Here is an 18,661-nt window from a genome sequence, read left to right on the forward strand (position 1 = left end):
TGCTGTGGGGCGTTGTCTGCTAACGGGAGGCCTTGGGGACATTCACAGCCCACTCTTTGACTCATGGGAGACCTTAGGTACTTAGCAATTATACGAGGAAAAAAATGCCGGTTGAAAAATCAATAGCTCTCACTCTCTTGCAAAGTTTGCGCAATCTTTTGGCACCAGGTTGGATGGATAAACCTCGTTTCCATCACTCTACTTTCCACGGTTTCCAACCGTAAACGAACGCTAACCTTTCTTCCCGGTTCCCCTGAGACAAACCTGGACAATTTTTACCAGGTGGTCGTACTGTAACTTTTGAGTCTGTCAACGAAGATTCAAATTGAAGCGGACAACCACGTGTCACACTCTAACTAAAACATTGCTCTAACTCTTGTAGCTTGACTACTACTCAATGAAAACTAACAAGCCATCACGTGATACTACTGATCTATTCAAATTCCAATTTGTTTAGTAAATTTTTTGCCCTTAACCATTCTTCAAAAAACTTAAATTTCCGCGCGGGTAGTTTAATGTAAACACAGGCCATGTGGAAGCCAACCTTGTCAATTTTTCCGATGTCTCCCGTGTGAAGCCATCCAGACTCATCAAGCGACTCCTTGGTTTTTTCTTCGTTGTTCAAGTATCCCATGAAAACATGGCGTCCCTTGATACACAACTGATATGGAAAAAAAAACAGTGAAGTTAATATGATTACACGGCCACGCTCCGTAGAGAGAGAAAAGCTGTTGCGTACACACGAACTCAACTTTATGTTCAACTTTGTTACGCTTCGAAGCAAAGCAGTAAGCAGCAAGAAGCATGAACTGAAGGAACAGGAAGGAAAAGCTCTGTAGAGATACTATCCAAGTCACCCAGAGTCACTGTAACCCTTTAAGCCACATGATCTGAATACAGGTTCTCCTTACTTTTCTCCACGTATTTCATATTGTACCATTTGGGAGAATTAATAGCAGTGGCTCTTAACCCTCTCCAACGATTTTTTTTTGAACTTTGCAAAACGTTTTGACATTCTGAAAATGCTGATCACAGTTCCATTATAAAAAAATGGGGGTCACCGAGCACATTTTCAAATTACAACTACTTAAAGATAAAAATTGGGGTGTTTTTATTATTTTAACAGATTATACAAATGCTTTTTCGCCAATAATTAGGCATTTCTTTGATATCATTATTGTTGTATCAACTGATAGAGTGGTAGTAATGACCCATCAAAGAAAGAGCTGTAAACCAGTGCCAGCCACCTTAAAGGTCGTCAATACTTTTAGAATTTGCTAAAATCATGCACAAAATTTCAAGCTATAAGGAATATAATTTTAACGGCTAACTAGTCAAAAACGCATTACTACTTTTAGTGATTAAATCTTAATTTGTTTGTAACTTCTCTGCCTCCCATGATGCGAGAGAGTACCCTGTATAAACACTGTCATAAATTAAAACAAATTACCTCTCCATTGCCTTCTTCATCTTCGTTTATAATTTTCATTTCACATCCATCCATAGCTATACCACAGCTGCCTGACCTAACGTGACCAGGAATAGACACTGTCTGCGGACCACTACACTCACTCATGCCGTACAGCTCAAACAGTGGTATGTTGATACTCTGAAAGTATCTCAAGGTTTCCATGGTTACTGGTGCAGCACCAACAAAACTTAACCTGCACCTGTCCAATCCCAGAGCCATTCGCACCTGAAGAACATCAAATAACAGCTAGTAAGCAGTCGAGTTTCAAGTGAAGCCTTGTGAATATGGGAGAACTTACATAAACTTTATTCTACCGTAAATGAAATTAAAATTTTCAAAATTTGAAAGAGCATCAAACTTTTTTGTTTTTCACATAGAAGTTTGGATACTATTACAAAAATGTGCCTTGTACTGACCGAAAGTCAGTATTAGCACAACTTTTGCTTCAAGTTATCCCAAGCTTTTACAAGTGTTTGTGTAAATCAAATAGAAACATGTGCAGGTAAATAACCTTAGGAAAAATTAAATTACATTGTTTCACCAAAAACGTACCATTATAAAACATGGCTTCCTACCAATCGAAGAATGTGCTCAACAAATAGGTTATTTTCAGACCCTGTTAACCTTAAATCTGTACACTTCATTCTCATAAACACTGCCTTAAAATGCACAACCAAAAACAAAATTTTGCTCACAGTTATGGATATTAAAACAACTGTGAGCATAAACAACTTGACACTAAATAATGTACCTTTTTCAAAACCAATCCATTCGCCAGAGTCCAGCCAAAAGGAACTGGGCGTCTTAGGGAAAACAAGAACAATATTAGTTAACCCTTAAAACTTCCACAAACCTTAAAACTTCAAGCCAGGCCAAGCATACTTAGACTACCCTCCTTTTATATCTGTGGATGAAGTCCTAAATCAAGATGGTCTTTTGATAGGTAAAATCCTACAATGTTACCATTTAAATAAAGAAAGCTATTTCAAGTGCACAGCAAAAAAAAAAACTTTTACTTTCACTGACACGGGTAAATATATATTATGCTGTTCAAGGTTGTTCGATCTTTTCATTCTATGGATTAAAACCATGTAAAATGACCTTTTGAATGAAAGACGCTATGCAGTACTTTCCAGTAGTGCATTTTACAGCATTTTATTGCAGCGCTTATCCACTTTCAACTCTGTAGATGACCTGATTTAAATGATACATGCAGCTAACAGGACCACTTGGTAGACTTATGTGCACCCTTTAATTTTTAACTCCAGCTGCCAGGAATTTAAAGGTACCATATAAACATACCCATTTTCCATGTTAATGTTCCCCTGAAGGGCCACGCCCTTTGCCCAGTTGGCAACCTTTCTCTTTACTCCAGTAACTTGCTGCCCCAATTCCTTCATTTTTTCCATGATCTTCTCATACACCCTGTTTGAAAGGTTCAAGGAAAGTATTAATTAGCTTGTCAACAAAACTAAGCTGATTGCCACCTTAAAAAAACCTCACAAATTACTTCTAATTACTGTAACAAGAACACTGAACAGTCAGACTCTTGGTTATTTACCTGGGAACTCCAAATAACAGGGTCGGCCTGACTTCCCGCAAGGTTTGAACAAGTGTACCCTTAAAATAATTTGCAAGTATTAGCTTCAGTACGATCGTTAAATCTCTCATATTGTTTCTCTTTACATTAATTATTAATTGGCACATACACTTGTAACTTAAAACAAATCCCATTGGAGAAGCCTCATAATATTGCCCAACTGGGAAGGGAGGGAGGGGGGAATATGTAAAGCAACAGCTCTGTGAGCTGCCACCCTGTGGCATGATTAAGACCTTTCCTTTATTCTCCTCTCCAGTTCAAGCAGGAGCAGGTACCTACTGTAATTTATAAATATTTATACCTTTCATAAGATCAAGTGAAAACATACAGCACTTACACACCTAATTCACAAATGGCCACCAACCTGGGACGAGCGCGCGGCCAAACATGGAATCAAGGCATTTTGGGATAAAAATTTGTTTTCGTGCAAACTTTGGCCAATTAGCTGGCTAACTTACGTCGAAATTAGGGGTCATCTAAAAGCGATTTCTTTAATGCGACAGTTTCCTGTCTGCTAATTTCATTGGGGATGAGTTTGAGTTCAAATATTAATTGCTGTGTTCCTCTTTGCAACCAGAGAGGAACCGTAGATACCAACGGAAAGAGAGTCGGCTTTTTTAATTTTCCGAAAGATCCAAACCTTTGAGCTCAATGGCTGCAGAAGATTCGAAGAGACGTTGGAACGAAATTCAAACTGACGGAAATTACAAAAGTTTGCTCACTGCATTTTCATGAAAGCAAAATCAAAAAAAGGCCTTGGAGGAAAGAAGATGAGTGTAGACATCACCGCACTAAGTTCCTTCGAAATTTGCATGGCGCACTTCACCGCGAAAGAGACCACCACCGTCTGCAAGATTTTCACTGAAGAAGAGAAAGCGTCGACTGAAAGAATCATTCACGGTCAGCGGCAACGTAACATCCGAAGCGGATGATACAGTTTCTCTCGAAACAGCTGAAATCTTAAATACTTAATCACAAGATTCATGCGAGTCATTATGATTCCAGTTGTTACAAGCTCAAGAGGAAACTGCGCGGTTAAATGAGGAAGTATCAATTATAAAAGAGAAACTAGGAAATACAGAAGCCCAATTGAGAAATGCCCAGGCAGAAGCAGAAATTAAGCGTCAACTCGAGGAGAACGGAGAATTAAAGTCACGCATGTTTTGCATAGATAATCTGTCTGGAGATGAATCTATTTCGTTTTACACTGGGTTTCCAAACGTGCAGACATTCCAGGCCTTTCCTTGACTGATGTATTCTTCAACTCAATTCAGAAATGCAAAGGAGTATTACAGGTTGATTGTGTCAAATGTAAACATCGATCAAAGAATACTATCTTACTCCTTAGAAACACAAAAGAGTACATTAATTTCCAATGTTATTGCGTCAAAAGGATGCATCGATCGAACAATACAAGCTCACCGCTTAACGAGTTGGGCTTTTGTGCGTAAACCTTTGGCGGGATCATCACTGCATTTAAGCCAAAAACGTAACTCGTCTTTTTTTCACCTTCGATGGATTTCTTCCATTTAAAGAGGAACCGGGAATATCGCTTTCCGAAAGGACTACAGACATAGTTTCACTTGTTTCCTACAATGATCTGGAAGTTTTATCCCAAAACGTCTCAATTCCATGTTTGGCCTCACGCTCGTCTTAGGTTGGCGGCCATTTGTGAATAAGGTGTATAACACAGAAAATTTCCAAAGGAATGGCTTAATTTTACTGTAAGCAAAAATTATGAATTGAAAATGTGCAGTTATAGTAAGGCCTGGGTCAAATGTTGAACTTCACAAGACAAACTAAATTGGAAAAGAAATGAGCCCCTGAACTGTTGGGTCAAACATCAATATTAAACATTAATTCATTCATCTCATGTGAGGTCTAATGTTTGACCCTCCCAGCCTACATGTAAGTGTTGCTAACCACTGTTAAGATAATTGTCATGGTGCAGTGTACCTTCAGGGCATCTGGCTGAGCAAACCAAACAGAACCAGCAAGATGCAGTGGCATAAAAATGTCAACTTCCTAGAAACAGAATAAAAAAAAAAACAAAAAAGTTAAGCTACATGTACTGCATAAGGTTATCTAATCAAAACGATTGCCATGCTATTAAAACAAGCTGCTAAATACTATTATTATTTATGTTAATTACCTGTGCTGCAATGTGGCTCAAAGGAAGGTAGCTGACCACATGTTCTGGACCTTTCTCACCACCGTGGACATGCCGCACTGCACATTCAGCCGTCCACAGTAACTGAAAAAGAATTCACAGAAACTTAATAAGTGGATACTCTGAGCCGCCAAATTTAATAAACACAAAAATGTTTGAAAAAAAGTCCTAAGAACAATTTACATTGTAGCTATTGTAAACAAACTTGGTATACAATGAGAAATTTTGGAATTATTAGGAAATCATATTTATACAACTGAAAAAGCATGAAAATATGTTACTCTTGTCGTTATTCATAGTAGTACAGTGGTAGTAACTGTAGCAGTTACACTGTAGTTATAAGCTGTTAAGCAGCATACGCAGTAGCAGTAATAGTAGCAGCAAGTTAAAAGCAGTAGCAGTATACGCATGACAGTTGTAGTATTTCTTTAGCCACGTTAAACAGAATGATCAACAAGCTTGTTTAAAGGAGTAATGTGCAAATTACTTAATATACTAAATATTCCCAGATTATACAAGGGACCGTACATGTAGGTCCTGAAGTATAAGATATCCATTATATGAGAAACAGTGCTGTGCAGATCAAATAACAATGTCATAATACAGAAGAGATAAATAAATACACTGAGTAGCAATATTACAGCACTCACACATGTATGAGAACTATGAGTCTAGAATGCTGCTTGTGAACTACATGCAGTCTGATTAATTTTATGCTATTTAATGTACATTAAGTTATACACATATTTACTGGAAAAATTCAACTTACATTATCGTGCGAAAGCATCACCCCCTTTGGGTTTCCAGTGGTTCCAGACTAAAAGACATTTAAAACAATTTTATGACAATGGAATGGTTAATTACCTTAAATCATCACAGTTATCATATCTTTAAAAGTACTGTTTCATGCAAATGGAAACCAATTGAAAGTTAAATCAGTTTGTGAAATGAGTTGACTTCACTGAATGACAAATCATACTGCTTTTTTATTGCAAACCAATACTGAAACTGAAACTAAAACTAGTGCATACATCCATGTATGCATGCGTTTTTTGTCATTAATGAATGCCTGTCTATACTTCTGTAATTTTAAATTATGAGGCCTCACTTTTTGAAGAATCGGAGTGACAACATTTATTACATTAATGTACATTGTAGAAGTGGCTTCTATCTGGTTTCTTCTTAACTCAAGAGCAACTAAAAGTACTAGCCTGTAGGCCTTTTTTCAGTATTATACACACAAAAAAGAACATAAGTTCCACAATGACTCACAGTGTAAATGAGTGTACAGCACTTGTTTGGTGCTAAATTGTCAATTCTTGCTTGAAGAACTTCATCAGCTACATCTTTGCTAAGCTCCATAAACTCATCCCACTGGAAAACAGCAAAGCAGACAAACATTAGGTGGAAAAGTTTATTTAATTTTCTTTTTCAGAAGAATTGTTTTGCATAGAACTTTGTAGGATTTAAAACAGACACACAGTCAGGCAAATAAAGACACCACATAATTTATATTTGAGCATGCATGTTTAAGGTCATTCCCCTGTTTTGCAGTGCGCAACTCTACTGCACACAATGGCAAAATAAAAAATTTACGCTCATTTCTAGCTAACTACTGAGTATCACTCAATCTGACTTTCATCTAACAACAAAATTCTAAATTTGCATTTTTGCGCGGAAATTAAGGTGTTTTCTTAAGACTCACCCCAGTCCTTTCGTGGAGAAACCAGTTTTGAAGCTCGATTTACCACTGCTTTGTGAAATATCTGCAAAGCCGGTGAACCTATTCTCTCTCTTCAGATTCCTAACCACAATATTGTTTGCCAACTACCGTGAAAATTTAAGGAAAATCCTAGTTTTGCGCCTAATATCTAGCCAGTGGACATTTTGGCCTACCTTCAGAGGTAATGAATTAGTCTACTTTGTGAAATATCTCAGTAGTACTGGTCAGGAATAGTTTTCAAACAGATTTCACATTGAAAATGATTTATGAACAGGGAAAAAATTCTATGAAATGTCGAGTCGTTAACTGTTCTCTCAGAAAATAATTCCTGTTTTTGGCAAATGCTCTATAATTATAGTCCTTTTTGTCCAAACATGCAGAAATTACCATATTTCAATGCTTCGTTGCTGAAGAACAAGCATGGTGACCCCCTCTTTTTAACTCTTGAATGCGCGTAGCGCAATGAACTAACTGAATCGTTTTAGTCAGAAAGAATGCGTGAGAAAGCGGAAAGTGCCATGTCACGCATCAGTGACGTCGTAACGGAATTACGCAAATTTCTGGTGAAATGAACACTTTAAGATGTTGTCAGCTTTCATAGAGGTTTCAAAGTGAAAAAATGTTTCACTTTTGCAATTTACAACTGGTAATTTATGGGAAAGCAAAAGGACGTGGTTGATAAATAATTCTTATTTGGCAAGAACTTGTCATATTTCATTATTTTTACTTGAGGATTGCGTGGACTGAACTCCAAAGGAAAAATTTCATGCATTTATGTCGGGCATGAAATGTAATGCGATACTTTGTTGAACAGATTTCCTTTTGTGAGATCGGCTTAAAAAACAGAAATCTACCTAGAAGTTAAAAAAAGTATGCCCTACAGTAATTTTGTAATTTTAATTCCCAAAAAAACTTCACTTGCCCATCGGACAAGTGATGGTCAGAATCCACTAGCCCGATCGCAAAATCCAGTAGCACGGACTATCGGACACGAATTTCCATGACGTAGCTGCACATGGCGTGCCTCTATGAACTTTCAATAAAAAAAACACGTGATTTTTTTTAATCGTCACATCAGAATAATCGGCTTATTCAATCTGTACAGAATAATATGACAATCATTTTTATAGTACAAGAATGGTTATTTTTCGTTACATACCGGTAATCGGGCAAAGATATAATTTCTTTTAGCTTTCAAGGAAGTTTCCGTAGCCGTCTAAATTTTACTATGTGTCATCTGCATTCAAGAGTTGGTTCACAGGAGCCTTTGATTATTTCATTTTTGCAGTTTACATATAGTGAACCACACATGGGCAAAGTTTGGAAAAAATCTGAGTGTAGGTTCCATTTTAGGGGAATGACCTTATATAATGAAGTAGAACCATCAAATTTATCATTGAAAATGACTTCTAAAGACATGCAAATAATGACGCTAACAGAAAGGCAAAAACATGCAATACCCAACAGTACAAGTTGATAAAATAAAACATGACTGCATTGATTTACGTATGCAACTGTCAGAACACCTTCAACACTCACAGTGTACACATTTGGTGGCTTTTCTCCTTCTATCTCGCCACTGTACTGCACAACAGCCTTCAAGTGTGGCAGTCTGTCCCAAACCTGTATTTGAAATGATAAAATGTGACAAATAAATAAAGATGGATGACTACATGTAAATTAAACACTTGTTTGAATATAAATTGAATTGCTATTGTTTATTATTATTATTATTATTATTATTATTATTATTATTATTATTATTGTATTTATAATAATAGATCTTGTAGGAATAATAGGACACAGTTTTATGTAATGATAGCTACTGTATTAATAGTTAAATAGATATGTGATAGTGCAGTTATATTACGCGCTGATATAGTTTGATAATTGTGCAATGAAAGTTTTATATATATATGTACATAGAAATATATGTATTTATATACACTTCATTTCCTTTTAATTATTATACCGTCCATTAGAGCTTTTAAATAGCTCTAGGAGATCTGAACACAGGGTCAACCTCATGATCAATGATCAACCTCTTCAACAATTGAAAAGGAAATACGCTGTTAATTAAAGTAATTATTACAGTCTACATATTTCAATTTTGAAATATAATATTAAATGAAGCTAACACCGTCATATTAAAATATTAATAACATGGCATCTCAGTGTTGAATTCACTGGTCGGGAGTATATTGAGTCAGATCGGAGGCATCCCTTCTACTTCATGCTACTAGTAACTGCCTGATTGCGCAAACAATAATTACATTTATATTTATGGTGTACTTTTGTAGGTGAGGTTTCAGTAGCATGAAACAAAAAAGTCTGCAGGTATATCATTTATTAAAACTCCTTTAGCTTTTCCTTTGCGTTGCCTTGCATTGGGTGCTGCTCCGGGTTTTATATACCCAATGATTCATCCAAAAAGAGTAAGGGAACAAGGCGAGCTAGAGTTTCTTTTCAATTTAACAACAGGGGCAAGAGTAGTCCTCACAAACCCAAAAGCCTGAGATTGCTCACAAAACATAAGGTAATGGTAATGGTAATGCATTTATATACCGCATTTTCTATTCATATATATTCAAATGCGGTTTACATCAGTATTTGTCCATTAGCAACCTCATCATACCCACCCAACCCATGAAATCATGAAACAGCACAAAGACCAGACCAGCACACTGGGAACTCCATGCCCTACTCTTTGTGATTAGTGTCTGGGTTCTTTAACATCAGGGTTATGACCATTGAAGTGCAATTGTGAGACGAGGCCTACGATTTATCGTCCTTATCCAAGAAGACTAGAAAGTATAACCATTTGCAGATGTCATTACAAAGGCAGCACTTTCTCCTCAGTTATTTAAAAACCCTGAGTGTTGGTCCGGCCGGGGTTTGAACCCACAACCTCCCGCACCTCCTCTATCAAGGAAATGACTTGCCAGTAAGTTAAGTGATGTTTATACCCACCTTAAGAATTTTATGCAGTTGATGTTTGTTCTCAACAACAATAACATTGGCCTCACAGTTTTCGGCAACAAAGTGGCAAGCTTCTGGAGAATTTGTGGTGTAAATACCCACAGCAAAGCCTCTGAAATAATTTAGAAACAAAAATAATCATTAATTTTGAAAGTAGTAGGTAGGAAAGAGCATGTACATGTACAACTGTAGGTCTGAAAGGATTTGGGGTCAAATTAATGTGAACTAGGCTTCAAATCATTCCATAGTAACTGCAGGAACATTTTAAGAGGACTGTGACTTCTCTGAAAATATTGGTAACTATTCCGAGGAAGATTAAATTTAGAAATACAATTAACTATAAAAATGAGCGAAAAAACGGAATGACGTTTCGGTGTCATCCTAGTTTTAATTTAATTTATTCTATTTCACACCTTTACTTTACGTATAAATTATCTTTTCTGTTGCATTCTTTACTTGAAAATGGTGCCAGATGACACCGAAACGTCGTTCCGTTTTTTCGCTCATTTTTATAGTTAATTGTATTCCGAGGAAGACAATTCAAATTCTCCCCCCCGCCCCCCCCTTCATCAAGCATGGATAAGAAAGTCAATCATGTTATTAATTTTATGAACATCACATGCTTATGTACAATCCTAGTCTATTATTCATTGTAACTTTCTATGTTTGTATGTCGTGGTGAATAAATAAATAAGGTGTAAAATGTCCATTCATTTTCACTTGACATATTTTTAATTTTTTAACATTGATCATACATTAATCTTGGATCACCCATGAAATCATCAAGTTAATTTAATAATTAAGAGATGGATGGAATTTGAGGTCCTGTACAATGTACTTAAAGTGTATTATTAATTACCCTGCAAAAATGGCTCCTAAGTCTGAGATTAGCCATTCTGGTGAGTTAAATCCAATGATTCCAACTCCATGGTAAGGCTCCAAACCAAGCTGTTACAATAAAGAGAGTGAAAGATTTATTTACAAGTAAATTATTCAAAATAGCACATTCAGTGACAATGTTTGACTGATCATACATATAGGTCATTTTCAAGTTTGAGTCTTTGAGCAGAACAGCTAACATATGTGCATGCTTAAGGACGGTGCCTTCTATTGTTACTGCACATACGTTCTGCGCATCTGGAGATACTCGGGTTTCCTATGGGTGGTGCCTACTTTTACAGGGATATTTTTGCGCGCTTCAAAACTATGCGGAGAAAGCAGAACTTAGCAAGTGATTTTGGTATCCAAAAAGAAAATTGGGGTAACCATGCATTTTTCAGAGATAATAAAGCTTCAATTTGGAAAAAAGCACCATACATTGCTTTGTATTTTGCTGCTTTTTAAAAAAAGTTGTTGCTTAGTTATCTCTAAAAAATGTGTGGTTACCCCCAATTTTCTTTTTGGGTTTCAATAGCCGCTATCAAGATCTGTTTTTCCCGCATAGTGATAAACCGTGCAAAATACTTGGCTATTAGTAGGCACCGTCCTTAATAATATTGTATAATCTCTTTATGTAATCAGTCATGACAATCCCTTCTCCCATGCATAATCATCCGTTCAAAATTTTACTCGAGCCGTTCAGCTGTTCAGGACCATCCGTTCAAAATTTTACTTGTGGCGTTCAGCCGTTCAGGTCAACCGTTTCAAATTGTTTTTTCAGCCATTCAGCAGTGATAACCATCCGTTCAAAATTTTTGACGAGCCGTTCAGCCGTCACACCAATTCGTTCAGAATAAATTATCAGCCGTTCAGCCATTCGGTTTCATCCGTTTCAAATGGCTTTGTGAGCCGTTTCTTGCCCGTTCGACAGCCGTGCATTTCACCCGTTTAACGGAAAGCTGCTAGTGTACATTTTCACGCGAGAGGTCACATATGTAATCACAAAAGATGGGGACTTTTAACAATGCTGGAGGCATCAAAAAAGGTGGGAAAAAAATGAAAATGTGTAAAAAAGATAAAAATACAGTCATAAACATGTAAATTGACAAAATGAAAGAAAAGAACAATCAAAGCAGCTTTACATGGATAGACACATCCCTGCACAAATGATAAGGGCACAAACAAAAAAAACAATAGCTTTGAACTGTGAATTGACAGATCATACACAAGGCTGGATTTCAATACTTTTTTAAATGAAGATCATATGCATTTCCTTCTTAGGTGTAAACAAACTCAGGCTTATCTGAAATTACAAATTTTTCATTTAAAGGAAAGCTTTTTGTCTATTTTTCTGTTTTTTCATAAAATGTGGTAACCATTGAAGGCAATCTTACACGAACAAACACATTCTGACAAGCGTATCAAATTTGTATATGTGATGTGATAATCAAATTTCTGTGAAACATTCTAAATTTTTACTTTCAAGTTTGTTTTTTGGGTAATTTTTAATTCACAACTAGCGTACATGTATTTTATACGATAATTAGAATTGGTGTGACCTCATACCAAAATCCACTGTTTGGAAACGATGGCAACAGTACATTTCCCAGAATACCTTGCGAACCAGCCAAAAGGCATACAGAAACCCATACATGTATCTTTTACGAATTTTGTCCCTGTACTAAAAACGTTGAGTCTGCTAGGTTTGAAATTTTTAGAACTTTTCTGCGCGTTTTTAAGAGCGTTTTAAGGGTTTTCGTACACTAAGAATAAATATTATTATGGGTGAATGTACAAGTTGCCATATTTTTCGGTACGGTGCCTGTGGATTTTAACACATTTCCTTACAGTGCAGGTCTTTTTAGTTCTATTTTAGACATCATTGGTGCCTAATTATAGTTGTCAGCTGTAATCAATACACATCCTGAACTGCTAGTAAGACAGTATTTCAAAACAAACTCATCACTTTAACATTACAGTATAAACAATAATTATTATTAAGTTTCATGTACATGTATTGATGCCCAGAATGCAGATAAGTAATCAATGCCAACCAAATTAACCCTAATGTCATTATTTTGATAAAAGGTCACAAAACTCTTTCAAAATCAAGGATTGCCTATCAACATTGATTAATGTTATTAATTTATTGCCACATTTCCTGATATGATTGCCATCCAATATCAGCTTCATTCATTGGATAATACCTTTTTTGAAAGTTTACATGTATGTACACTGTATATATTCAAAGAGAAGTGAGTGTGTTCACCTACTATTTTTTCCTCTGTTACATTCTACAAGTGGTAAAATGCATTATTTTTTTCATGTTAAAATTTGTTCAGTTTATAAAGGGCACCAATGCTCATAATTAAAGAACCAACTCTCAAAAATTTCTCAGCCCTGAGTGGTTAAGGCATATGTGGGTTAATTGTTATCAGACCATACCAAAAGCATTTGTCTGCCGTGTGGGCTATTGTTATCAGCTCACAATGCAGAGGTGAATTTGATCAAAAACTTTTAATCAAGTCAAATGCTGCATGCTGGGGGAAAGTCATAACAAAACAGGAGCATTATAAAATTAGTTTTATAGGGTTCCATCATCGCAATTTTCAAAGTATTGCTAAAAATAACCACAGACATGTAAGTCCCATTAATTTGCTTAATTCTAAAAACAAGTTGCTGCAATAATATTGATCAGAGTGCGAGGAGATCAACAAAATGCTTGGTTTCCCGGTGGCTGGCTGCGATTATGATTGGATAAAAGAGTTATTTGTCAATAAATAATTTTTATTATTATAATGTATCCAATGAACAGGAAACTGTCCTTGAAAGAGGATCAAGTTACGTGTAACATGAGTTGAATCAAAGTTGCTGTGTATGAAGAACATGCCAGCAAACTTCTCCCTCATTCTGGTTCAAACTTACACCAGCTACCTAACACTCCATTACAAATTAGTTGACATTTTCACTCCACTGGTTATAAAAAGATTAACTAGTTATTAGATTTCTTTCATTTGTTTGGGAAAACACAAACAGATTGAATAAATTATTCTTTTTATTATTTCATATTGTCTGGCAGTGAGTACTCCAATCAGGCAAGGTCTGTCGATTTTGTTTATATTTTGACACGTCTTCACGGAAATTCTACACGAACCAGAAAAAAAAATCAAGAAATAATGATCAAAATGTTGAAGTAAAAAGAAAAACAACTTGACATGTCCAGCAGACAACAAGCCAGCACAAATTTATGTGTCTTTACCGGCCATCGTAAACAAGACCCCACGCTAAAAAAGCTAAAGCTTAAATTAAAACAAAGAGATCAGTTAATTTATGGAATTTTTACGCCGTTGTACTCACAACACAAAAGAACTGCCGCAACATAAAACTTTTAAAGATACATACAATCTAAGAATAACACCTACATACATTTTAATTTCCTGACAAGCAATATTGCTTCCGTGTCGATTTGTGATATTCACTACGTGTTTCGGACGTAAGAGCAGCTTTTTCGAGAAGGAGCAAATTTGGACTCGGGACGTGTCATCTACAAATTACGATCGAAATACAGTACCGGCAGGGCGCTGATTTCTTGAACAACATGAAGCACGCATTAACTGAATATTCATGGCCTCAAACTTCGACATATTGCACAAACCTTAATGAATGACTTGGCCGCAGAACGGACTGATTCGTAGTACTCGCTGTAAGTCCATTTCACCCACTCTCCATTTCTCTTCACCGCGAGAGCAACTCTACTCGAAGCAATACGGACAGCTCTCTGAAGGCCCTGCACCACAGTCATAGGAACACGACTTGTGCTTTCAGTGGATCCCATAAGTAGTTTAACAGTGCCATCGGCTTGAACTGTCCACGACGAGTCTGCAGGCGCCGGCTTCACTTCTCCTTCGTCGCCGAGCGAACTTTTCGCGCCACCGTTTTGGTGGTGGCCGTTTTTGTGTTCCTCGATGCCATTCGTATTTTGCTGTGTTCCTTTCTCTGGACTGCTGCCAAACTCTCCATTGGCTACATCCTGACCTGTGTAATGCACAGAGCCATTAACAATGTGAACATCTTTAGCTTTCGTCTCGTTTGTGTCCAAAATAAGTTCAACGTCACTCGGTTTCGATAACGAACTGTCCCCCTCCATACGGCTTTGTTCAGTGCTTGTTAAGTCCGACAATAACTTTTTTGGACCAAATAGCGAAAATGCTGCCAAATCCGCGTAAAAGCCGGATAACGAAACAAGATCCTTCGTTGAAAACCTTCGCGTAGTCCTTTACGCAACGCAAAGCACAACAGCTAGCAGCAGCGTGGGATTTGGTAACGAGAAATTCGATTTTGATCGAAAAATCGCCAACCGAAAACGAAGTTTACAAACGGATTAGTGTTCAAGGACGTCAGAAAAATCGAAAAAAAATTCTTGCAAGCTTAACTGTCTTTGAAAAGCGCACGAAAGATAATGTTACAAGTACGAAAAACCCTGAAAAAAAAGTTGCTCAAGCGCCGATGGGCGTTTGGGAGGCGGGGAGAAAAGAGCCAATAAGAATTTTGTTGTCGGTTTCGTGTCGGTTTCTTTCACTCATCACACCTGCCACTCGATCACGGAAGCCCTGGGAAATCCGGCCAAAAAAAATAATGGTCATCCGAATTTACCTCTTTTAATTTTAACATATCTGCAGAGCTTGAATCGAAAGTGCTATCGTATCCTCCACTCGCGGATCAGAGCTTTCTTTACGATTTTTAAGGTTATATTGTGCTTATGTAGTCTTTCGTCGAATCGCTCTTTCGCGCGTAGTGTGTCAAATCAGTCTTGCTCTGCTTTGCAGTCTTTGAACGCGAAAGTGATGAAATACCAGGAGACTTGACCGCATTGCAGCTAAGTCTCCTGGTATTTCATCACTTGCTGACTCATCTCTCCGAATCGAAACAAGATCGAAAAGGAATACTAATGAACCGATGCAAATTTAACCAAATATACGAACCTGGGGGCTGATTAAGATAGACTGCAAACATCAAATCGATGGATGTTGTATCAATTGTATCAGTATAAAATAAATTTTTGAAAGATTACGAAGGGGATAAGTCTGAACAGTAGCCGAACGCAGGCTGATTACAAAATGAACAAGAAAAAGATATACATACAGCCAAATTAAAATACCGGAATTCACTTAGCCAAGGAAGGTTGCATATTGGCTTCTCGCACCCGAAGATCCTTTTTAGAGTCACAGTATGACAAAACACGACGAGATCTCGTGTGTGCAGAGGCATTTTCTAAAAGGAATAAACAGAGGATTTAATTTCTGAAACTCGCGCATACACTTGCTCACTGGTACAGACCTGTTTCAAGCCAGAGGGCTTAACTTGTTTATTTTAATATATTATACAACTTCTCCTATTTCTTGTGCTGAAACGAAACCATGGTTGCAAATTACTGTTCCACAAAACATTAATTCGTTGACTGTGTTAATTGTTCTCTTGGTATAACGTGACCACTAGGTGCACCTGTTACAATCCTGAAAAACGCGTATTTAACATGCAGCGCTACAGGTTTCTTCCTTGTTTTACGAAATTAATTAGCAGTGTCCCACTCGCCAAATATTTGGTTAAGGGAAATAACTCTATAACAACAGAAGCTGACATGCCCGGCTGCAGGAAATGGACAACCCGAGTTAGGTTTATGACTACAATGTACATAAGGCGGCTAAAAAGTCACGATAACTAGAAATGTGTTCGTGATCTGCGAATAGCCTTATTTTATTTTCAAAGATAAAAATAACTAGTTGACGTCCATTCAACGGCGGACTACAATCACCAGAATCGCTGGCCGAGGAAGCTCATAACAAAACGCGACTCTCAGTCACTTGTCACCAGTATTTAGACTTTCTATGAGAAATTCGCTTGACAATAATATTGATAATGAAAACGCGCGTTATAAACCAAAATAAACAATAAGCGATCTAAAGAGATGGCAGTCATGAATATAATGTGGTAACTTCACTTACGTCCGATGGGGGATGGACCAATTATATTTTGTTGCGCAATTTTTTTCTGCCCGCCCGATTTTAATTTCCTGAGCAAAAAGATTTGAACGATTTTTATTGATTTTATTGATTTGTTACGCTCTACACGACTTTTTCTTTCCTGCTGTAGCCTTGCAAGAATTTGGTTTGGAATTAGTTTTATCCAGCCATCCCCATCCCCCAAATCCCCTCTTAAATGAAATGGGCAACCCTTGAGCCGGACTGGCGGACCGTATATTCCCGGAATCGAATCTGCATCCTGTTGCGACCTTTCAAGCCATGCAGCCCCACCCACACAACCCTATGCTATCAAAACTTCCGCTCCGCGTCCACGAAAGCGAAACTGAGAAAACTAAAGACCTCACGGTCGGAGTGTATATTTAAAAATATCCTCCTTCGAGTCAGGAAAAAAGACACAAATAGAAAGGAAGGAATCCGAGAGCCCACTGCTACTTAAATAGTCCCATTAAAAAAGGACGAATTAAGAACAGAACTTCCATGAAAAATAATTAGCATGAATTAGCGCATCGTTTTCCTCTGACATTCAACATTCCTTTGCTTCTTAAATCACTTCTGTCTGACCTTGGGTACCAGAGGTTTCTTTGTTGTCTTCGCGAGAAAGAGCCTGATTCTCAGAGGGTCCAGGTCGCTCGCGGCCACACACTCTCCCCCTTCCGAAGAAGGAAGAGGGGAAGGGGAAAGGAGAGTGTGTGTGGCCGCGAGCGAATTGGACCGTCTGAGAATCAGGTTACGCGGGAAACGGCCGTACCACGAAAGCTTTATTCGTCGTCCTGCTTCACGCTAACGTAAAAAACCTTTAGCAGCCAAGGGACTTCCGTTTTGCAACTCTCCTTGATCACGTGACAAACAGTGCCAGAATAACTTCACTACAGCGAGTAGTGCCGGGTTAGATAAACTCTTCAACTCATGCTGCTTTCGTTGCGGGGATTTTTCTTGGGGACTGAAAACGTGCTTGAGTCAGCTAACTAAAGGCCTACTTTCGACTATCTGTTTATTCAAACATTTTTGAGAAAGCTATTTTCAACCAGGCGCACCAGTATCTCAATATTTTTGCCACATAACCGGTATCTTAACACCGACAATAGTTCAACAAACGCTATTTTATCCATCGATCTTTCCGCTTAAGATCTCACGGGCGAAAAGCTCTGGGATGAGGTTCTTGATTCTGTTACATAATGGAAGTTTTGAAGGTGTTTGCATTACTGTCATTTTTATTGAAGTGGGAAATGACGTCTAAATCACCCTTATTAACGATGTCTTAAACTTCTTATCGAGTGAATAAAGGCTTGTCAGCAATTTTTAGTTTCTCCTGGTTCTCAGTTTCTCACACCTGTTCTGTTTGTCGATTTTTCTTTCCTTGCTGTTAATCTTAGTTTATGTATTTGTTGTAATCGAGTGGCAGACTCGATTTCACGAAAGAGGGAGGGCTATACTATGACTAATGATACAGTTTATGCCGATGGTATTATGAAAGAGGACAAAGGAAAGAAGGCTAGCTAGAACGGAATTCATGTTCATGACCTATGCTATACCGTGCAACGCAACGCCTGAGCGTTGCATAACCTGTGTGAGCTATCAAGCCAGATTAGCGAATATCAGGATGATAACTGTTAAGTCAACAGATTCGCGACCGTCTGGATTGCATAACGCATCCCAGCGTTCTACGTTCCACATGCTTATTGATTGAAATAGGTCATAAAAAGCGAGGGAGAAGAGACTGCCAGCGGACCGGAAATACGCCATCTTATCCAACTGGCACCTGCTTTAATCCCTGATAAAAAAAGCTATGAAATAAAAA

General features: G+C 37.6%; 1 protein-coding gene across 4 annotated transcripts in view; it reads right to left on the bottom strand.

Annotated features, from left to right (window-relative positions):
* The window catches only part of LOC146488275 (long-chain-fatty-acid--CoA ligase ACSBG2-like), a 29,887-nt gene that overhangs the window by 6,273 nt on the left and 4,953 nt on the right, over positions 1 to 18,661 (bottom strand). For 3 of the 4 annotated variants that reach the window (XM_085122976.1, XM_085122984.1, XM_085122993.1), the window contains 13 exons: positions 14,478 to 14,857; positions 10,803 to 10,891; positions 9,935 to 10,055; positions 8,504 to 8,587; positions 6,514 to 6,615; positions 6,011 to 6,058; positions 5,224 to 5,325; positions 5,028 to 5,096; positions 3,033 to 3,091; positions 2,774 to 2,896; positions 2,223 to 2,274; positions 1,451 to 1,696; positions 545 to 661 (listed from right to left, as the gene is read on the bottom strand). In XM_085122976.1, coding sequence (XP_084979102.1) covers positions 545 to 661; positions 1,451 to 1,696; positions 2,223 to 2,274; positions 2,774 to 2,896; positions 3,033 to 3,091; positions 5,028 to 5,096; positions 5,224 to 5,325; positions 6,011 to 6,058; positions 6,514 to 6,615; positions 8,504 to 8,587; positions 9,935 to 10,055; positions 10,803 to 10,891; positions 14,478 to 14,857 — 1,592 coding nt within the window. Of the gene's footprint in view, positions 1 to 544; positions 662 to 1,450; positions 1,697 to 2,222; positions 2,275 to 2,773; positions 2,897 to 3,032; positions 3,092 to 5,027; positions 5,097 to 5,223; positions 5,326 to 6,010; positions 6,059 to 6,513; positions 6,616 to 8,503; positions 8,588 to 9,934; positions 10,056 to 10,802; positions 10,892 to 14,477; positions 15,288 to 18,661 lie in introns of those variants that run through there. The other variant, XM_085122967.1, reaches the window with a different exon arrangement.

This window comes from Pavona decussata, unplaced genomic scaffold (genome assembly GCF_977016875.1).
Source record: "Pavona decussata unplaced genomic scaffold, jaPavDecu1.1 SCAFFOLD_11, whole genome shotgun sequence".
Lineage (NCBI taxonomy): Eukaryota > Metazoa > Cnidaria > Anthozoa > Scleractinia > Agariciidae > Pavona > Pavona decussata.